This window comes from Pocillopora verrucosa, chromosome 12 (genome assembly GCF_036669915.1).
Source record: "Pocillopora verrucosa isolate sample1 chromosome 12, ASM3666991v2, whole genome shotgun sequence".
NCBI lineage: Eukaryota > Metazoa > Cnidaria > Anthozoa > Scleractinia > Pocilloporidae > Pocillopora > Pocillopora verrucosa.
This window is the reverse complement of record NC_089323.1, coordinates 5730787-5754495: the sequence shown is the minus strand read 5'-3', so window position 1 is coordinate 5754495 and position 23709 is coordinate 5730787. Positions and strand designations below refer to the sequence as shown.

At 37.7% G+C, this 23709-nt stretch overlaps 1 protein-coding gene and 1 pseudogene across 1 annotated transcript; both read left to right on the top strand.

The window, feature by feature from the left end:
• LOC136277108 (hemicentin-1-like) overlaps nt 1-15317 on the top strand; it is a 40120-nt pseudogene extending 24803 nt beyond the window's left edge.
• Nucleotides 15318-19318: 4001 nt separating this feature from the next.
• LOC136277107 (carcinoembryonic antigen-related cell adhesion molecule 6-like) lies at nt 19319-23655 on the top strand. Its single transcript, XM_066158792.1, has 3 exons — nt 19319-19456; nt 21375-21713; nt 23354-23655. Exons 1-3 carry the CDS (start codon nt 19399-19401, stop codon nt 23653-23655), a joined length of 699 nt encoding a protein of 232 aa, XP_066014889.1. The 5' UTR covers nt 19319-19398.
• Nucleotides 23656-23709: the final 54 nt, after the last annotated feature.

Below are 23709 nucleotides of genomic sequence, written 5' to 3'. Positions count from 1 at the left end.
AAAATAATAATAATAAAAAAAAAATAATAATAAAAATAATAACAATAATAAAAATAATAATAATAATAAAAATAATAATAATAATAAAAATAATAATAATAATAATAAAATAATAATAATAAAAATAATAATAATAATAATAATAATAATAATAAAAAATAATAATAATAAAAATAATAATAATAATAATAAAAATAATAATAATAAAAATAATAATAATAATAATAAAAATAATAATAATAATAATAACCAAGAGAGGGAAATTAACATAAGGCTTCTTGAAAAAGAGTGCAAGATCATTTCAGCAGTGTCCCTGATCAACTTCATGGAAAAGAAGAAATCTACCCTAAAAGTATTTTGCCGCCAATAAAAGCAGGATGAATCGCGTAAAGTAAATCGTCGATTTCAGTGTGACCCTGGACTGATTTTCTCAGAGCTGGATGAAATGGCAAAGTCCGACTCAAAGGACGATCTACCTACCTTCGAAGTGGTACATCAAGACAATGAGGCCAATGAGAAATGTCAGCTCAACGATATCGATGAAGCAAACTCCTTTTGGATAAATCTATGGGAGAAAGAAGGTCAAGGAAACGCTAATGCTGAGTGGTTACAAGAGATTTCATCAGCATTTGCCAGAAATGTTCCCTCTTCATCTGAAAGGGATTGTAGGTTGGACGCAGAGGCTGTAGAAAAGGCCCTGGTAAATAAGAAAAACTGGGGTGTTCCAGGCCTCGATAAAATTGTCAACTACTGGTGGAAAAAGTCGACTGTGGTGCACAAAGATATGGAAAAAGCTTTCCAAGCAATCAATGAAGGGTCTCACGACCTCCCTCAGTGGTTTTCAGAGGGGAGAACCATCTTGATGCCAATGCCTGGCAACTATACGAGCGACAACCAAAGACCAATTACGTGTCTGAACACCACGTACAAGTGGTTTCCATCTTGCTTGTTGCCCCCGACTGTAGTAAACATTAGTGCATAAACCGTTGCCTTCAATTGAAATTTTAATGTCTAGAAAATTTCTAGACATTAAAGGAAATTTCCTAGGTATGTTTAAGAGCCGGATGAAAGGAATTGACGGCGGTTATAAATTGAGTGAGCTCGTCTCTGGTAAAGGAGGTAGCGCCGATGCAATCGTCAATGTAACGGCCGTAGAGTTCAGGTTTTAGGCCGTGGTATTGACTAAAAAGTTGATGTTCAATAAAACCTACGAAAAGATTGGCGTAACTGGGTCCCATTTTAGTACCCATGGCCACGCCATTAGTTTGTTTGTATGAAAAGCGATTGAGTGTGAGTACTTGTTTGGGCAAACGGAGTAGTGCTTCAGAGCTGGGTTCCTTAACAGTGCGATGGTCAAAAAAATGTTTGAGGGCCCGGAGACCTTCGTCATTGGTAATGACAATATAAAGAGATGTAATATCCACAGAGAGAATAAGTTTGTTTTGGCCAAGGAAACTAAAGTCACGAAAAAATTTAAGTGGGTGTTGGCTGTCCTTCATGTAAGATGGTAAAGTTTGACGATAGGTGTCATAATTTTGTCTAAATTGCGGGAAATAAGTTCGGTGGGGCAACTGTAGGAAGAAGCGATGTGTCGTCCTGAGTTTTTAGGTTTGTGGATTTAGATAAAAAGTAAATACACGAAGTTCTGGCAGTGGTGATGGTGAGATTTTTAGCAGTGGCTGGTAATTCTTGTTTAGCTATAAGATAGTTAATCGTATTTTTGACAATGTTTTGGTTAATTAAAGTGAGGTCTTTGTCGACTTTAGCATAAAAGGAGGTGTCGGAAAGTTGCCGCAAAGCTTCTTTTTGGTAGAGGTCGGCCCACCAACAACAACTGCGCCGCCTTTGTCGGCCGCTTAAATGACTATTTCTCTGCGTTTCTTGGAGTTTTTATTGCCGACCACTCTTCCGAAGGAAGATTGGAAAATTTGGTGTTACGATTGATTTTAAGTTTGTTGATATCGTGGCGACATTTTTTGATGAAAAAATCTTAAGATGCGAAGTAGCATCGTGGCGACATTTTTTGACGAAAAAATCTAAAGATGGTTAATAATTGAGTTGAAAACGTAAATTGGCCACCGAAAAGAGTAAAAAAGCTGGTGTTTCGAGCATTAGCCCTTCGTCAGAGCGATTGGAGGAATTGTGGGTTGTGTGGGATGTTCTCGGAGGATGGTCTAAAGAGCTCCTGGAGACGATAGACGAGATGTTCGGAAGCAGAGGAAATATGGCGCTCCAAAAGATGCAGAAATCTGTTATTTCAACTAATCAAGACTTATGTACAAGTGGCGCCACCAAATTAGAGAGGAAAATTGAACATATAATCACTGACTATATAGATTAAATATTTGGGATCTCCTCTCTTTACTCGCAACATATCTTTGATAGATTATGTTTTAATTCCATGAGAAATCTTATTGTATATTTGTATTTTTTTCCTGTATTTAGATTTTGTAAGAGGATTCTAGAGGGTTTTTCTTAGAATGTTTTTAATTTATTTTAGCAGCTTTATTGAATCATTGTTAAAGAGATGCAATACCTATGTAAGTATATGTATGGATAGATATTGACTAGAAAATTAGGTTAATTTTATGACATGGCCTCTAGGCTACGCTTAGCGCCCTACTGTGCCATTAGGATTCATAGCACTAAGATGTGTATTATTAGATTGATTTAGCAAGAGGACGGGAACGTCATTTCAGAACGGGAAAGCGCGCGGATAATCTGGACACGACTCTATTTCCACTTCCGGTGTTAGCATTGCCGTTCTCCCCATCGAGTTCAGGACGTCCTTTCGCTGGTTTTCCCGTCGTGATCAAAACGCCTAGGATTTGCGTTAATTATGCACTTATAAACGAGATAATGCTGTTTGGAATGATTTCAGAACTCATTTCCAGGATATCCAGGTCTCTTTCTTTGTTTTATTAGGTGAATTTGTGAAAATTTATTGCTACATTTATTCTGGATTCTCGAAAGAAAACACGATCGTTAGCAAGCGATCCAAGATTTTAGGGCTCAGTTACCTTTTGTAATTGAGTGTGGCTTTAAACAACCTAAGGGCTTTTCTTTGATACATTTCTTAAACCATGTATGGAAACTCTAAGAATGGGTGCTGTTAATTTTATCGTGAATTAATTCACCAATAAATTAAACTTGTTTCATGTTGAAGTTTATTAAAATGAAACAACACAAAGGTTACCTGCTGTATTATTCAGTGTTATTTGTTGTCATTGTCGTTTTAACCGTGATGGTTCTGCGAATTGAAGTCAGAGATAAAACAACTTGAGAACGGCTCGGGTTTGCACTTTTTTATGTCTTTAGTTTTTGATCAGCGCCGGTGAAAACTAAGACAAGAAAGTCATGCAATGGCTACGAAAGAAAATGATAATCAACTTGATTTCGGCACGGCTTTCTAAATCTATTAATTTGATTCAGTCTTGAACGACCTTATTCGTTAAAAAATTAGATTAAAAAAAAAGAAAATAAAACAGGAACGAAGTCTTATTCTTCAGTCTAACTGTTTCGTTGGTGACTAGTTTGAGGGCATTTCATTCGTTCACGGCTAAACGGGAACTCATTGTAAACAAATCCATCGTTAGGTCGCTTCATCTTTACATGTTTTCGCCATAATTCTCGATAACTCCGTTCAAAATGCATTGCAACTCTAAGAGGGTGGCGCTCAAAAGAGATGTACTATCATGATTGAGAAGAATACTCAGTAAACAAGGGAAAAACGGCGACGATTTCAATTCCAAATAATACTTTACAAGATTATGAAGAAATACGAGTAGTGCTGAAATCTAGAAGCACGAAACGAAACGTTTTCAGTTAAGTCTCGAGTCTGCTGATTCATCTATCAAATTTTGAAGCCCACTAAATAGTTTTTTTTATGATCTGTGTCGCTGTCGTTTCGTTTCGTGCTGCTAGATTTCAGCACTACTAGTTTTTCTTCATAATTTTGCAAAAGATAATTTGGAAATTGTCGTCGTTTTTCCCCTTGTTTACTGAATATTCTTCTCAATTATGACAGTGCATCTCTTTTGAGCACCACCCTCTTATTAAGTTTATAGGCGCAAAAAATATACGCAAATCCCAGGCGTTTTGATTACGATGGGTAAACCAGCGAAATAACGTCCTGAACTTGTTGGGGAGAACGGCAACGCTAACACCGGAAGTCGAGATAGAGTCGTGTCCAGACTATCCGCGCGCTTCCTTGTTCTGAAATGACGTTCCCATCCTCTTGCTAAATCACTCTAATAATATTTAATGAAGGAAGCCAACTAGCCAAGGCGGTTTTAAGTGGGGCCCAGTAAAGTATTTAGAGAATTCTTCTAACTTATTCGGTAGAGAGTCAGCCCGAAAGTCTGGAAAACAGTCATTTTGGTCTTGCAGGTAATTTCAATTGCTTCAGCCAATGGTTGCTATAAACATTAACGGCTATTACATTTTCGAATTCAAAAAGATGTTGGCACTTATAGCTAGTGTTGCTAATGTTCATTGCAATTGTTCTACAATTGTAGTTAAAAGTGAGATTACCACTCATCCTAGTAATGTGACAAAAACAGAAGGAGAAAACGTTACGTTACACTGTAATGCTACTGGATATCCGCTCCCTACACTATCATAGACCAAAGATGGGTCTGACATAAGTAACGCTCTTAGGATCAGCTTTTCAGCAGACAAAAAACAGTTGGCAATCAACAAAGCGAGCCGAGAAGACAGCGGAGCATACCGATGTGTGGTGTCCAACAGCCTTGGAAATGATACCTCCATTGCTGCTGTTGTAGATGTCCAATGTAAGTTGAGTGGAACATTTATTTGGATTATTGACTAAGGCTCGATAGTTCTAAAAAAAGGCTGTTATGATTTGCTCCTATAAAGGTGCACGAACGCTGCGTTAGTTTCTTTAACGGTTAGTTAAACAGCGGCTTTTAAGCCCTCCAGCTTAGATAAATTGAATTAAGGTCGCCAGCAGCTCCAAAAGATGATTTCTTGGGTTGCGAATTACGTCAAGTAGCAAACATGTCTGCTGCAAATGGTCACATTACGTTTGAGTCGACAAACTACAGATGAAAGGAGAAACAGAAACAAGCTGAGAAAAATCTGACGCGAAAAAGAATTAGGGAGAAAAGAAAGAGAAGCTTTGGAACCGCACCGCTATGCAGCTATAGGCTCTTGAGTAAATATTTTTAGCTTCTAAGTGAATAATAATTTCTATTTCGTGTTGAGAAAAACATGGAATATGATTCTGTTTGATAATTCTCCTATCTTTGAAACTTACCAAATTTGCACGAATTTCTCATTTTTAAGTATGTTCTTTTTAGCTCAACCTGAAATCTCTATACATCCGAGGAATGTCACAATAGCAAGAGGAGATAATGTGACTTTTCGTTGTTCTGTGGTAGGGAACCCAACACCCAGTGTTGTTTGAACAAAGGACAAAGACCTGGATGTAACTGCAAATAGTCGAGTTACATTGTCCTCAAGGAATGATCATCACAGTTTAGAAATTGCAAGAGTTTACCTCTCAGACTCAGGGCAATACAGATGTGTGGCTAATAACAGCCAGGGTAGATCATCTTCATCTGCAGCTACCCTAACAGTGCAGTGTAAGCAATTTGCTTTAGATGTTTTCAGATATTATTTAGTGTAATTCCAAAAGCTCTGTATTGCTGTGACACGCAGTTTTATATTTTAATTGCTTTGTTGCGTACATCAGCTGTATACCGTAGTATGTTATGACAGGACACGTTGCCGAAAAAAAAAATGCTACGAGTATTATGTTTGAAGTCATATCGTCTTACTTCATCAGCATTGATATCCTCAAAGACAGGGACTCTTTCGCCTGTCAAATATCTGTCTGACTTGTTCTCTATAATTTATCCTTGGCTTTTAAGTAGAGAAAAAACTCAACGTTTAGCAATCATAATCAATAACTCGAATTTCTTTTTATTATTATTTTTTTTTCTGTTCTTGTTCTTGTTTTTGTTTTTGTTTTTCCTGCAGATGTACCAGACCCACCAACGGATGTCAAAGTGTTCTCAAGAGGATCACGGAAATTGAATATCTCCTGGACAGCTGGTTTTAATAGAAACAGTGCCATTTAGAACTACACAGTGGAAATCAGTGAGGATAGGCAGACTTTCAGATATGCCATATGTCAAGGAACACTCTTAGTTCATGGTTGTGTGATTTACGCCACAAGAGTTTCCATTAAAGAGCTGTTTCCTTGGACAACATATTACCTCAGGGTGTTTGCCAGGAACATGATTGGTTCTAGTAACTACAGCTCTGTAGTTAATGTTACTACCGATGAAGAAGGTGCTCTTTTTGCTTTTTAAGTTCCTTTTCATTTGATAGATTTTATTTCGTACCTGTGTTTTGGAGATTCTTTCGGCAGCAGTATCTCAAGAACTGATTAATTGATTAAGTTAGTGTTAAGCTTTATCACTTGTCTTACATTTACTTCGTGTCAATTGTTTGTTTGTTTGTTTGTCTTTTTTGCAGTGTTTTCTTCTTTCTTTTTAACTCTGCATTGGGCTTTCCCTATGCCTGAAGCTGACTTTATTAACTGTAAATATATTGCTATTATACAATTGGGCTTTGTTCGAAAAACTCTATACTACAGTTATATATTTCTCGTTACTCACAGAGAGAAATGTGCAATTGTTTGCTTACAGTGCCAAGTTCTGCCCCACCTTTAAACGTGACTGTCCTCAGTTCTACTGCTGTTAACGTTTCTTGGCAGGTATTAGACCCCTTTTTTTTACTTTTACTTACTTTTTAGCATTCATCAGAGCTTCCTGCTCCACTTACATCGTTAACTAAAGTTCTTCATAGCTGTGCCCTATAGCACTCAGAAAAAGACAAAACTAAGACATGTACAGCGTACAGTTTAGACACTTTTTTTGCAACAGTTATTGCTGACTTATTTACCAACTCATTATGGTTTCCGAGCAGCCACAATTGTGCTAATATTACAATGAATGTGTAAACATCTTTTGAACTGGCTGCAGGGGCTAAATAAATGAATTTATCGCATTTTATTGCAATACACTTGAGGAAACGATGTAGCATGCAATATATTTATCAAGTAATTGTGGCTAAAAGATATCAATAGTCATCATGGAATTACCAATAATTGTTTGCAGAAACTGGAAACCGATAGGAAATTGTGGAGCATGGTTAAAATGTCGTGCAAGTGAATTATTACTTAACATATTAAAATTAGTAACAGTTTGATATCTTAATTTAGTATTATTAACATTGCCATCTAGATGCTTACTAAGCAGGATGCTAAAGGTGCTATTCTAGGCTATTACATTCTGTACAAGAGAAAAAGCGAGCCAGAGGCATCATGGAAGAACAGAACTGTTGACAGAGCGGATACTACGTCTTTACTACTGGTGTCTCTAGATGAGTACACATCGTACCAGTTTGCCACACAGGCCTTCAACCGGAAGGGTGTCAGCGGTCGGAGTGAAATTGTGGGGAGAGAGAGAGACAGATGAAAGTGGTAAGTTGCCTAAACAGCCGTTTAGTAGATTTCTGTCGACAAAGTGTTCAGAACATACTAAGTTACGTAATCACTAATTTGCAACCAACACACACCTATCTCATTCTTGACTCTTGAATAGAAACTCCGACAGTACCATACCATGACTGTTCTGTGAATTTTTCGTTTTCTTTTTTTTTTTATATTTATTTGAGAATATTAATTGTCTTCCTCTATTTGGAGATTTCCTTAGAAGTGATGTCTCTCAACAACTGATAAATTGATATACTATAACAACTGATAAATTGATATACTATAACAACTGTACGTGTTGAGGTTTAAGAGCAACTTTCAACCTTAAGTCTCAAAGTAATCCAAGATTTCCGTTGTTTTCCCTTACTTCGTTATGTGAGTGGTCCAGAAACATTGTGCGTTACGACCGAGAGCCAAATATAGTGTGGTTTTATTCAAATGTTTCATTTGTCTTCTGTGTGTGTAGCTTCGATTTAAACACGTTAATGCAAAATTTAATCGGATTCATTGCTTCCAATTTCTTACCAAAGGTAAACTTCGTTTGTATTATTGAGAGACATTCCGAAAACTACGCAAACTCTAATGAAATCAAATTACTGCTTACCAGATTTTCAAGCCAGAGGGGAAATCGTGAGATACGCCGTAAAACTACTAGAACACAAAACCTTCACTTTCGTAAGAGCACATGGTCTCGACTACAATATATGCGTGAGTGACGAAATGTAAACCAGTATCGCCAAGATAGAGCAAAAAACTAAATAAGACGCTTTGTAATCTACAAGTTGAGATTTAAATTTTTCTATTTTTATTTAAATTCGTGACTTGTTTTGCTTTTTTGTTGTGTTTTGTTCCAGCAAAAGAAAAATCAAAAACAGCAGAAAAAGGAACAGCATGAAATACTTTTCGTGTTTTGAAATTTATTTAGTGAGTGACTTCACCCAACCTAGAAAGAAATAATATTTTAAATAATACATTGAGCGAGAAATTTTCTTCTCTTGTAAATTTTTATCATAAACACCAAACAGTATGTACTTTACAGCTTTCTTTTGTCGCCAAATTTAGGTTTCCAGATCACCCACCTTTGCTACAACTTTAGTGGCCATTTTTTTCCTTTTTAACTTGTCGTGGCAATTAAAACTACTATAGCTTGGAGCGCTGTTGTTTTATTGGTTTTAAGATGGTAAGGGTTGGGTTCCAGATGTCGCTTAGCTCATCCACAAAGACCTGTACTTCTCTCCATCCAGAAGTATGATTAGGTATCCGTGAACTAGTATGTACACTCTATTAAAAGAATCTCATGCAAAGTGGTTTTATCGAAATAATTAAGAGAGACGTGCTTATTATTCACATTCTATAACGAGGATCCGATCCAATGTGCACTTTACTCAAAGTTGTTCCTCAATCTGGTCTACCTTCTCCAATGAAGACGGATAAACTTTCAAGTGAAATTGTAAATTTTATTGTCTGTTGAAATGTTGTTTGATTCCTTAGTTTTTCCAGACCCACCGCAGAACATTACTGTTGACACAAAAACTTCACGTCTGGTTAATATCTCCTGGACGGCTAGTTTTGATGGAAATAGTGCCATTGAAAACTACACAGTAGAGATCAGTGAACATGATCAGATCTTTAAGGATGTTGTTTGTCAAGGATCACTCTCAAGTAGTGCATGCGTGGTTTCCAGTCTCTCCACAAAGGAAGCACAATTCTTTTCAGGGTTATATTACACTCTTATCTAGGCACGTTTCATTTAAGACGGGAAAAAGAAGTTATGAATTTGAGCGTTTCCTATCATCTAGATTGCCTGGCTGTGTTTACTCTAAACTCGTATAAAAGTATCTAAATACAAACATTTGGTCATTTCTTTGATTATGAACGTCATATTGGCTTGAGATTAGCATGTTCCTTACCTAATCATGACAACTGATTTAAAAAACTTCCTGTAAAGCTTTCTAGCTACGTTCGAATCGTGATCAAGGGCCCTCGGAAAAGAAGTTTTTGGTGCCGGTTTGACTGAGGCTGTAGAATTTTGATGATAAACAAAATTTTGCCGGTAAAAACGAAGAATATGCCGGGGTGGGAAACCTGAAAGTATTTATTATCATGCCAACTTCAAGGGTGTGTTCTACACCTGCAACGATGCATACATGTATGTACAGTCTATTTAGCAGATTCTTTCAAATTAGAAACGCTCATGTCCTAATTTCTCCTGGTCATGATATACTGTTAGTTTCCTTTGTTTTGTGGTCTGTTCTTGAATACAATGATGCAAAGTGCAAGATAAATCTGAAATGTGATAAAAAAATTTTAAAATTTTTGTACCCCGTTTTCTGTTCACTGCTGCCTAATGGGTTTGACACGCCTTCAATCAAGTTAGCCAGTCATTATTATCTTTCCTTAAAAGATGATTTTCTATATGCAAGAAATAATCTAATTCTAATCTAATATTCTATGGTGGAGCGTTTTGTACTCACCGATAACTAAATGTGAGACTATTATTTCATGTTTTCCTCGAATAGAACCGAGTCGCAGGGCAGAAAATGTTTCTTCTAGTGAAGTAAACCATACGACAAACAGAATCACTTGGGCAGAACTTCCTAAACAGACGGCTAATGGCGTTATTAAACTTTACGAAGTCCGTCTCGAGTTAAAGGAGAGCTGTTCGAGGGTTGACTTTACCTTTTACGCGATGAACACAACCAAAACAAGTGTATTGCTGACCGGCTTCTGGATGTGTGCAAAGTATGAAGTGTCTGTTAGAGGTTACACCGTGGCAGGGCCTGGACCCTTTGGCAAAGCCATAGTCGTTCAAACAAAAAGTAGGTTGGAAAGGTGAAACTAACGATCTGTTGCATCGGCTTTAAACTTCAGAGTTTTCATCAAGTTCTATACTTCCTTTGTGTCCCGTACCTTGTCCTTTTCCTAAACCTTAACAAACACGGACCTTGACAAACACGGCAAAGTGTTCAGCATTTTTATTACCTGTTAAGTTCGTTCCTTACTTTTGTTTATACAGGTTTAAAATTATCCCAAACGTGGTCAAAAGAAATACCATCTCCACCTTCCTTCTCTCAGATTCCAAGTGGAGAAGGCATAAAAGCCAATATAACATTACCACGCTTTCCAGGGAATGCAAAGTATGAGCCTTTTTATTTAATCTTCCTTTTCCCCTTTTTTGTCAATCTTTTAAGCTTTAGCTAAATTAATGAACATCCTATTTTACAGGTTCTTTCAAGTCACTGTTATAAGATACAGCTTGGACTATACTGGTGTAGTTAACTCACCTGAGAGTTTTACACCAAAGGATTTAATGACGTATGAAGAAGCCCACAAATCTCTGGTTCCTGCAGCGTATGTCACTTTTCAGTTTAGAGGGCAGGACTTTGATGCGTTCCGAGAATTTGTTGTTGGAGATGGAGAAAATTCAAGCAGTAAAACAAGAAATAGAAGAAGCAGTGATGGGGAGGTCTTTCTTAACAAACCACTCCAGCCAAACACCAACTACAGGGTGTTTGTCAGGGCTTTTATAGAGAAGGTAAAGTGACGAACGTCCTCTTTTGAAAATGCAAATTTCTAGGACAAAATTCGATCTAGTTTCACTCGCATTACATTCAACCATCGCTTAGCAAGTTACGTGCCACTTTTCGGCCAATCAGTCAGTCAATCGGTCCGTCAGATGTATTCTTCATTGAAGCTTTTGATTTCAATTGCACGATGGGGAACAAGATAAGATACTTTGGGTACAGAAAAAAAATCTTAGAGTTTTATGGATGATTTCTTTCTTCCTGCTTTTTTGATTGCAGATGGTGTACTTTTCAAGTAACTTCGTAACGATTGAAACCAGAGGTAAAGTTCATGGAATTCGTTTGTCACTGAAACGACAAATTTTCAATCAATTCGAACAAATAAGTTATTTATTGCTTATGTCAATGAACAGCTACTTCAGCAACCCTTTAGGCAATAAATCACGGAGTACTAGTTTCTTTATTTTCTCTGAAAGACGTCCCGTTTGTTAGGCTCTCACATTAAAATTGATTCAGACCCTTATTACATATGCCCTTTAAAGGTAGATCCCGGGTAATTTCTTTTTCTCTCTGAGAAAATGACCCTTCCGTTTTGTTATTGTTGTAAAACTGCCGCTAACTTAGTGAAATTCTACCAGGCGAGCCCGCCGTCAAAGACCTACCAGAAAGAATCATTTTTCAAGTTGGCGATGTGGTAGTATTAACATGTGAGGCTACTGGGGATCCTAAGCCTTCTGTTACATGGAGTAAAGATGGAAATACCAGTATACCACGGGCTCAATTCAGAAACGATGACCACATTCTTGTCATTCAAGAGGTCGCACCTAGTGACGGAGGCATTTATGAATGCAGAGCATCAAACATTTTTGGGCAACGCCGAACAGCTACAGCAGTGATCATCGCTGGTAAGTATCATCAACCATGGTATGACTGGCCACAAAATGAAATTTTTCCTTTACGCGAGCAGAAGCTAAATACGATTGATGTCAGATTTCATGAGTGAAATATTCGAACCCAGGACCCGATGACCTTTCAAATTACGGGTAGAAACTATGCTTATTAGCCTTCAGAAAGTATTAGAGGTTTTTTTTATTAAACGTTCTCCTGTAAACGCCACCTACTCTTATTCTTTGGCTGTATGAAAGATGTTGAATCTTACCTTTACACCTCCTTTTTAAACTCAGTGCCACCCAGCATCATGAAAGACGTTTCCCCTAGATCAGTTCTATGTGCAAAGGAAACTTCATGTTCTTTGCTATGCCACGCGACTAGTGACATTCCATTTAACTACTCTTGGACAAGGAATGGCCAGGCTTTAGATGGCCATAACATTAAGGTCATGAACAACAGTGTTGTTATCACTCCTCTTGATGATCAAGATATTGGAGATTATGCGTGTCACACCACAAACTCATTTGGATCTACAACTTACAAAATAACTTTGTCAGAAAGCAGAGAAGAGGAAAATAGTAAGTGTTGTCAATGTTAAACGCTCTCAACGTTCAAGGAACATTTGATCCTTTACAGTTCTATCTGATTTCAGTACGTAGTGTTTATGGATACTTTACTCCGTCCACAGGCGGCCCAAGCTCCGGCTGTGAGATGATCATCTTGCGAAATAAGAGTCATGGCGAAATTATAAGAGTTTGTATGGCAATATTTACGACCGAAGTTAGGAACAAAAAATACAATCAAATTCTCAATACAAATACCTCACCTTACTTCCACAGTGCATCGCTTGTTATCTGACCGCTTACAATGTTGAAAAGTTTGTAAAGGAGGCGGGTTACCAAGCTAGTTTTTAATGGTCGTATGTCAGAATGACTGTGTATGCAGACCGTTAGAGACGTTTGAACGAGAAATTTTTTAAGCAAACTGCGGTTTAGCGTCGGTTTCACGAGGAGGATTGGGGTTTTTAGTGAATTGAAATGAAACTACAGTATATCTGCTTGGATTTTTCGCTTTTCTCGGATCAGGCGTGTGTAGCTTGGGCTTCTCTCATGTACGTAGTAAACCTAGAAATGGATAACTCGCCAAAAATGGGTTTTTTCCAACATAGTAAGTGGTCAGATAACAAGCGATGCACAATGGAAGTAAGGTTTGGTATTTTTATTGAGAATTTGATTGTATTCTTTTATTCCTAAGAGCGGTCGCAGGAATGGGCTCCTGGTGGTTATTAATATTTCCATACAAACTTTTATAATTTCGCCATGACTCTTTTTTCGCAAGATGATTATCTCACAGCTGGAGCTTGGGCTGCCTCTGCTACGTCAGATACGTTTTTGCATCAAACGTTTAAGGAGGCTTTATAAGGTTTTTTGACCGCGGTAGATCTAGGTGCGTACATAGCGCGAGCCTGAAAAGTGTCAACATGCAAGACAAGCATGGCGGCTCAACACGATCGCACGATTGTTATCTGAAAATTTTGAGAGATTTCAGCGAGGCAAATTGCAGAAAATCAAAGGCAAAGCCAAATTATCGCTGGCGAGCGCCTCCTTTCGTAAAGCCAGCTTAATAACGAATTTAATCTTGATATTATTTACTACAGCAAACGATAGTCCGAACCTTGTTCATCGCCATTTGATGACTTCTAGTGACTTAGAAAAGAGAAATCTTATAGAGAATAATACATGGTTGCTTGTAGATATGGAATTTCTCTTCTATCGAGTTAAACACTCAAAGAGAAATTCCATATCTACAAGCAGCTATCTATTATATTGTTTATCATATAAACACAATAGCCCTTTACTGGGAAGAAAAGCCGACTTCATTAATGAATGAAAATAAACTAATCGACAATTCTCGAATAACAATCGTAAAGTGCGTTGGCGCTGACTCTTAAGACGGAAAAATGCGTTGAATCATAATTACAAAAGCAACAATGGTCGTAATTTTCAATTTACAAGATTCACATTTATTGACTTTGTCCTTACCGACAGAAGAAGTCTTTCAGATACGCGGCTAAAATCGGCCAGTGGCAAATCTTCCAGTTGTCGATTTTCATTCTCAGCCAAGAGAAATGCTGACACCAAAGCCAATGAATGCGCAACTTTCGATTTATTTTTTTAGTATGTTGGTTTTCTTCCCCTTCTAGAAAATTTTGAACCTCACTGTCTGTCAGCGGTACGGATTTTTTAATGTTTTAGCCGCCATAATTCGAGAACAGCTCCGGCAAACAACTTGTAGTGAGAGTCGTGAAGGCTTTGCCGTTTATTCATCAACCTGATCACGTGGCGCCAAAGGCGAGTGACGTGTCAGCAGCTGATTGGCTATATCAACACACGTTAATAAATACGATATTTTTTCACGTGTGTTGTTACGGCTTTTCTCAGGGCCGGAAATCCTTGTATAACACCGCAGTTTATATGATTAAAAAAATTTCAAGAAAAACATTACGCTGGCGCGCGCGCCAACATTGAGAAAAAACCCCTACTAGAGCCTCCTCGATTTGATATTAAAATTATGTCTTTTTTATTTCTTATCTTTTAGTGTATCGTCAGAGGAACCTACAGTAGGCTAAAATCTAAGCACATGCGTTTAAAATCGAAAAACTAAAAAGATAAAACAAAACGAAACGACTACAAAGCAAAATACTTAATAAATATAAAAAAAGCAAGATCTCATGACAAAACAAAAATTAAAAAGAAAAACAAACAAACAACGAAATCAATAAACAAGACTTTTGGTCATGATTTACAATTAATTTAGATTAGAACATTGTGATCAAATAATGTCAACCTTTATGCCACTTATGGCTTTAGAATTATAAACAAAAAGGAAGGGTTTCATTTTTTTTTGGTAATGTTTCATAATAAGCAATGATGTGATTTCGAGGGATTTGTTTCAACACAGTGTACCTCTATTTATGTGTATATTTTCTTTACTTTTTGGACAGATGTACAGAGCATTTTTCGGGCTAATGACATTGCTTGGTCATGCATCGTTTTCGTGTTGCTTGTTTTGATTGGTGTATTGATATGGCGGCTAAGAAGAGCTCAGGCGAGCAACAGACCAGCGACTGCTAAGAAAGCCACCATTAGAGATACTGTCCAGTCTGTCTTTCCACTTGAGCAGCATGCGTCAGAACCAGCGTCATATATGGAGCTACGTTCCAGGCCTTCGGAAGGACAAACACGAGTCCCCCTGAATACCAGTCCTTACAAGGGAGCCACGTAAATGCTGGGTATTACAACGTGGTTCCCGAGGAAGGAAACAAAAGGGGACCAAATGAAGAAATGTATGAGGAAATAGAGCTTTCTGATTGTTAATTTCTAGTTTTTAAGGGAGTCCATTGTTACACAGTCGCATGTAGATATAGATGATTTCAGCAATGTTGTAGCTTACTCGTCAACTAAACGTCAAATAGGAAGGTACTTAGGTGTTGTTTTAAAATATGCTTCTCCTCTACAGTGGATAATTGCACAATATACTAAATCCGTTTGAAAATTGATTGTATGTTCTGTCCGCACAATAAATTCTGAACTGTCGTTTTCCCTCTTGACAGATAGAGAAGCCTCGACTGTGCTCTGTTCTGTTGTAAAGCACGAAGGAAGCGGCTAGAGTGCGAAAGAAGTGTAGGGAGAAACACACTTCTTGAGTGCTCTAGCCGCTCCTTACGTGGTTACAACATAACACAGAGCATAGTCAAGGCTTTCCTTTTTGTTTTATAGTAAAGAATACGTTAAATTCCCCACGCATTACTTTTAATTTTCAAAACAAACTTTATTTCCAAAGCAAACAACAGTGTCGTCAACATGCTCCATGCTCTCATAAAGCACGCTACAATAAGTCATTCAGAATCCCTGTTAGAATAGTTCAAGTAATCTGATTGGCTGTACAAGACTAAAACTGTCAAAAATGTAATACTATCAAAGTTCAAAAACCATCCAAGTTCACATTCTGCAATAGTTTACAAACTTATTAATAATAGTTCGGCGGGTCGAATTGAACGTTTTTTCCTGAAGTTTTTTAGTCTCTAATACAGAATCTGAAAGTGAAATTGTCGGTGAAATCCGGCCGAATTGTAGCTCATAAAAACACGCAAGTCTTTTCACATATATACTACATGAATGTTTGATTGATTGTTTTTTATTTTTATTACTGTACGTAAGCTTGCAATCTAACTGAGTGCGAAACCTTCAAAACTCGGACTGTCCAATTCGTTTTCTCTTTGAGGATTTTCTTCTCTGCTCACGTTATTATAACGTCAATTATGGCACGTTTGTTGGTTCTTCTGTTGCTATTTCCCGACTTGCCTGTTCCGAACTTTCACTTTCAGTTAAAAGAAAAAACTAGAGAAAAGTCCCGGAAAAGGTCGGACATGGTTCAATTTGGCAGATGGCGTGACAGCTTTAGCTCTATGCTCTACACTCCCATAGAGGACGCTCTTACAACCAATGACAGCGTGCGTCATATCCGAACTTAATTACAATAATGGATAAGGGATAAAACTCGGTCCGCAACTCACAACTTGGACTTCGAACTCTTATGACCGGTAATTATCTATCGGTGGGAGAGGGGGGGGGGGGGAGGGAGGGAGGAGGAGTGCGGAGAGATTTTTTTTTTGCGACAACGGAGTTTTTACGTGAACCCCCTTAAAGTTTACAAGCGTTTTATTTTTTTTAAATTTTATTTTATCCCCATATGTTGGCGGGAAAAGATTTCATGATGCCCCTTTACCCCTTTTATTCCAGCCACCTCAAAAAGCTGTTAGCTGTTAGCCGTAGAACAGCGAGAACAAAACTTGAAAGGGTTAACCTCTGAGCCCGAGGGGTCGCCAGGATTTAGTACCTGATGTCTGAAAAGGACTTAAAGGAGGAAATTTTTTCTTGGTATACTTTTTTAATTAACCGTAATGAACGCTTTCTTGATATCAGAATGGTGGCAAAACTCGAAAGGGATATACAAGTACTTATTTCGTTGTTTCTGAAAGGTAGAATAGTGTATTGTAAGCGTTCCAGACAAGATCTACTAACTTCTTCGTACAGAAGTAAATCAAGAAAGGAAATGCTACTCTGGCTAATCATATACGTAAACTTGATTTGATCATTTTTTTTTCTTGAGCTGAGCCTATCAAGAAATTCGATAAGGGTTTCCTTAGGACCTGCCCAGATAACAACTGATGATGTCATCTTTAAACCACTTATAGCAACTGATGATTTCATCTTTAAACCGCTTGTATAGCGTTAAGTAGCAAGAGAATTATGTAACGACATATTTCTTGTGGAAATACAAAGTACATAGCGGGGCGTCCACCACTTCAAAAATTTTCTCCTTCTTTTCATGGTCCCCTCTCCTTAGGTGGCTGTCAATTAGGGTTGATCCTCCCTTCTGTTCTCATGAAAACCCGGCGATCCCCCCAAAATCTGCCCCCTCCCTCTCCCTAGGCGGTCCCTTTAACAATATGGAGTGATAGCCATAATGTTCGTCTCATTAACGTTATATATTGTCAAGAGAATATCACCTCAGTTAATATTCTCCTATATACCTATCTTCCCTTTGCTCTTTCCCATTCCGTAGTCATCACGTATTAAGGAAGGCTAATGCGGACACTGTAATGCACGTAGTTGTACGTAATTGTCCAACTCTAAGTCGAGTTTTACCGTTCGATCTTTTACAGTCGAAACTTGCTGAATAACAACCATTGCATAATTAAGACAATTGACAGAACACTTGCTGTTTCGTCGTTTGTTTCGGTAGACGTATTTATTTATATTTTTATTTTTTTTTACATTTCTGTACCTCAACTATTAATTTTTGTGATTATTATTATTATTTTTATTATTATTATTGCTACAGACTGAGTTCATTACACACTAGATATATTAACTAGAGTTGCGTGACTTGTAACGTTTCTCTTCTTGCCTTTAGGGCTAAGCAAACAAAACTTTCAGATGATGAAAAGGCAAAGAAGAAAAAAAATTAGTGCTTGCTTTATAAGTGCCTCGTCTCCATCTTAAGAATTTTTTTCTTCACAGGTATCGTTGTTTGTTGTCCTTCAGTACTGTAAAGAGTCATGGACTTTCGTCAGCATTTATCAGATTCCCTTAATGAAATAACTGAATATATACAAGAAGGCGGAAATCGTGGAGGTGATTAAGAGAATACTGTTTTAAGACTGGAGGTTCTTTACGAGGCAGCGTTGGTCAATGGGGACATTCCTTTAGATGCTCGTACACACCTGAACGTAAACTTGCATCAACAAGAGCCTTTTCGTGGGTATGAAGCACTAGCAGTGAGTGAGGCAGGTCGCCGAGGAAGACTTAAGTTTGCGATTTCCGAGAAGCAGCTGCTATTTTTCAGAGGTAAGGAGGAAAAAGTCTTTTCCATTTTCAGGTTGAAAATTTGAAATGAAAATAAGGTAGACACATTTGAAACTATCCATATATGCCCCATATGAATTGAGTGCTTTTTTTTCGAGTTGATAGGTTTCGCCAAACCACGTTTTGTGGTTATTCATAATATCTTTAGTGAGTTCCCCTTTTGAAGGTTTCATTCAATTTTCAGTGTAAACTATCTACTCTCAAAGGAATGTGTTTTCTTTTATGAACACTAGTTATCTTTTTGTTAGAGAACAACTTCACGTATAAAGACATGGCTCTAATGCTTGGGGTTAGCAAGCGAACTATTGAAAACCGTATGGCCGAGTATGAGTTGACGAACAAGCCCCGCTACAGTGACATAGAGGACGATTTCCTGGATTCTTTAATCCAGCGTATCATGACAAATTTCCCTAGATCGGGTAAGTAAGTCTTCATAGGCTGTGGCCGGCTTCAGAGGCTGTGGCCGGCTCATGTTCCAACTCAACATGGGCTACTAGACCGTTTCTCATTTGGCTAAACTATTCATGTTTAGGGTGTTCTGTCTCACGAAGGAAAACTAGACTGTCTATAATTTGGCCATGCCATTCCTTTATTAGCTATGCTATCCTGCAGCTGATCCTTACAACATCTTTGTATTTGCTGATCTATTTGACATCCTTGTATTTTTGGTGACATCCTTGTATTTTTGGTGGTGACGGCCGCCCATAACTAACGGTTTACATATTGTACAGAATATGCAAAGCACCAGGAATCCTACGTTGTAATGATCAAAATGAAGGTTTATTTCTTGACTGAAAAATCTAAAACCTCAAACCGGCCGAGCTCGACGGAAATGCGTGACCTATTAGTCAATAATTATTTAAGACTGATAATTGATACCTTGCAACAATCATCCTGTTACAGAGAAGTATCGGCATAGCGAGGTTCGTTCCATCGACTAGTCGCTTCTTTAGGCTGAAAAACGAGGCATTTATTCGCTTTAAAGTAGCCCAATCGACGTGAAAGACAACAAAAGAAATCCTGTATAATGGAGGCAGGTTCACTGACAATCTTTCTGTGTGCTCTTTCCGTGTTTTCTGCCGAAGGTAAGGTTTACATGCATCTCGTTGTTAGAAGCCATTATATGCTTGTATGTGTTGACAAAAGCGAAATTATGACCTAACAAAGTAGAAACTATCGAGACGGAGCTTAAAATTTGCGCTTTCTAACACAAAATGTATTGTTTATTTCTGAAAATGAGAGTTTGATTCAGCCTGTATAAGTATCTGAAAGTATAAAAGTTTAATGTGGTCGTCAACGAACGTGTTGGAATTGAAGTGAACATGTCAACAACGACTTCAGAGAAAGTAAGGCACCCTGCCGTTTCCAACCGTGCATCGTGCTTTCGTGATGTGAGGCTCGACAGAGAAAGCGGCGGCCACTAACTATCACGAGAACCGTACGAACTGTGAGACAGACATAAACAACCCGACGAGAAATGCATGGAAGGGCTTAGTGTAATGAAAGCCTGGAAATTTAACACAAAAGTGCAAGGGATTTACACGGGATAAGACAGTGTTAGTGAAAGTCCAGGCTTCATTAAATGTATCGAAAACAGAAAGAGGCCATTTTTTTTCCTGTTCGTCGCCTGCTGTCATGAATCTAATATGTTGTGCTATACATGCGTCGTTCGAGACTTCCGTGTTTGCTCGTGATAGTCACCTGGATTGTAGCAATTTTTTACTGTCCGCTTCAAATGACGATGGGGCTTTGAATGACAAAAAGCCGATGCAAATCATGTACTTTTCGTTCCATAAAATTCAGTTACTGTTGAGTTTTCAGTGACGGTTCATTTTTGCCGATCATGATTGAGACTGCGTGCGTGACGGGGAAGATGAAACAATTCCAAATATTTTTCTTAAAATGGTCGAGTTCTAGTCTTAATGCAGCATGATTTTCACGTGATGAGCTACAACGCTCCAAAATGAGAGGAAATAATTGTGTGAAAAGCGCGAGAAAACGGAAAGCGTTTATGTCTAAAATGTAATGTCAAAATAGCAGACGTAAACAAGATTTCTCTACTAATATGTCGGCGGAAACTTAGCGATATGCTTTGATCGAATTTATCGCTTTTTTTCTCTAGGCATGCTGAATAGCGATTTATTCGAAAGAAGGCAGCTATTTCTTCTTTTATTTGTCTCTACCTGATGGTTACTAATTAATTTATGAAGTATGATTAAACTTCTACTTAATTGTCAATTTAATCGCTTGGGCCGAGCAAAACTAAGAATAAATATCACTTCTGTTTTCAGAGGTTGCAGAAATTTCCTTGCAAACTCTAAAAACTTCTGCAACCTCTGAAAACACAAATGATTTATCCTTAATTTTACAACGAAACATGCGATTACTTGTTTTTAATATAAAGTACATATCTTTCTTTTATCAAGAAGTTCAAAAAACGTACGCTGTCGCACGATTCGTAGGAAGCCATTTCAATGTTCGCTTAGCGTCAATAAACTGTAAACCGAATCAGTTGTACGAAATTGTATTTTAGTTTTGTACTACAACGTCAAAGCAATTAAACCAACCCTACTAAGAGCATTCTCCATCAATAAAATTATAATTCTTTTTGGTGAAGTGATAACGGTTTTTAACATTTTCAGTGTCCTGGGTAATTGTCGAAATTAAGAAAAAATGCTGGTAAAAGAGCAAAAGCTTTGATGGTAACGTCATCATCGCATCTGTCTTCCAATAGGTCACAAGTAAGAACTGAGTAAGTGAGTGTATAATTCAGCTTTTTACACAATTGAAATAGTAAGATGTTGCTGGCTGAGGATGCTATGTGATAAATTTAAAGATAACGAAATCGAAATATTCCTGTTTTACTGATATTTATAACTTTTATGCATCTTTTTTATTTTTATTTTTATTGTTTTGAACTTAACTTGGATATCCCATGAATGCAAATATTTATAAAGTAAAAATATTCCGAAGCCAGAAAATGTTTATCGCTTGTATTATCAGGTGCACCGACGTTTACCGAAGAACCTAAAAAAAAAATCCCAGCAGTGGAAGGTGCCAATATTACTCTGGAGTGGAAGTACACATTTAGCAAGGAGGAATCATTCCGTCAGGCTTTATTTGACATGGATAAAGATCAGCTTTTGGACAAGTTTGCTTCCGATGACACACCCTGGATAAAACCCTCTCACCGAGGTCGCATATACGCGAACATAACAAATAATTACGCATCAATTACTCTCCTCGGAGTGAATAGATTGGACAAGGGAAGCTACACGTTAAGAGTAACCACTAACCCACACAAAGATAGAACTACAAGTGAATTGAAGTTTTCAGTATTGTGTAAGTAATCATTGAAGTAGTCCGCGACTTTGTCGCCTACATGCTTAAATTTTACTGATTGAGTTGAGCATTCAGCATTTTCATTGAGCCACCATTCTAGCTTGCTTAGGGAGAGCGCCAGCTGTAAATAGTGAGCCCCCTTCCACCGTAGAGCTGTTGCTCACCATATCGCGTTTGTGAGAGGACATGAGACCATCCTCCTCATACTCTAAGAGACACACAGCATACAGGGTTGCTTAGCCCCCTACCCTCCCCCCCTAAAAAACAAAACAAAACATAACAAAGCAAAAAAGAAGAGAAAAAAGTGAACAACCTTTACAGAGTGCTAGTTCCTTGTTCAATGGATGTCTACAACTGTTAATAAAAGAAGTTTCGTCTAGAAGCTGTTGTTTTATGTAATTTCCTGTTTTACTGACATTTACAGATGTAGATCAACCAAATATTATATAATAAGCTCAGTTATGCACGCATTCTGATTGGTTCTCACTTATGATCTATTGGAGAATAGACGTATAGATGACGACATCATTAACACTTTTTTCCCGTATATTTTAATTATTTATTATATAAAACAAATAGATTCCAAGTTGCCGTGCGTCTGTTCAGTAACAGATAACAGAGGACGTCAAAATGTGATAAGAACATCAGTGACACACTCGGCTGCGCCTCGTGTGCCACTTTTTGTGGTGGTAAGAACAAAAAAGTGGCACACAAGGCGCAGCCGAGTGTGTCACTGATGTTCTTACCACATTTTGACGTCCTCTGTGATCTATTACTGAACAGACGCACGGCAACTTGGAATCTATTTCTTAAATACTTCAACGGACACTAGACCTGTAGAAGGAAGTGTCGTGACTTTTTCTTGTAATTTTGGTGGAGAACCAGAGCTATAAATATCTTGGACAATGAATGGATCTCCCTTAGATACAGGCGGTAATTCTAGGATTTCTTTCATGGCTGACAACAAGCATCTGACTATAGAGAACGTAAATAGAGCAGACAGCGGAGAGTACCAATGTGTGGCGCACAACAGTATTGGAAATGTTTCTTCCAATGCTAGTACAATGAGTGTCCAATGTAAGAAAACTTTTTTTCCTTTCGGTTTTTTTTCTTATAAAAGATGCTTGAAAAACAAATCCAATAGATACTACCAATCGTCTCCCCAAGACGGACGAATGACTACTACTAAATAGTTGGGCAAATTATTTACTCGAGTTTGATATGTTGGTGATCTTTAAACCATTTTTTTAATCTTTCTAAGTAACGAGGAATTTTTCAACGAAGCGTTGACTTAGTATCGAGGAATTTTTCAACGAAGCGTTGACCTAGTATCGAGGAATTTTTAAACGAAGCGTTGACTTAGTATCAAGGAATTTTTTTTAACGAAACGTTGACTTAGTTATTCCTATGTGGTGGTCTTACGTAAATGCTTCCAAGTAGTTAGTTTGGATATGTTGTAACAAAAAACAATTAAAAATGAAATTTCGGTAAACGACTATTATAATCAACTTTAATTGGTCATATAGTTAAGGAAGGCACCAGGTGAACCATAGTTGAAGTAGAAATTATTCTCCCCACAAAAATCAGTTGAAAGATATTTAATGATAAACATGGTAACTGTTATTGTTGGTATTTTGCAGATCAACCAGAGATTACTCTCAATCCTTTGAATGCCACAAGAGAGAAGGGAGAAAATTTCACTTTGTCTTGCAGCGCCAACGGGAATCCAGAACCAAATATATCATGGATCTTTAACGGATCTCGTATCAATACCAATTATAATTCTAGGAAAGTTTTCTCAATTAACAGACAGAGAATGACGATAACGAGTGTTAGCGTGACAGACAGCGGAGAATACCAATGTATAGCGTCCAATAACCTCGGAAATGCCTCTTCCCAAGTTGCTACACTAGATGTACTATGTAAGTACGATGTGTCGTAAGGAAGGCAAACATTCAGTCGCAGTACTTGGAACAAATTATATTTAGTTTTTAAG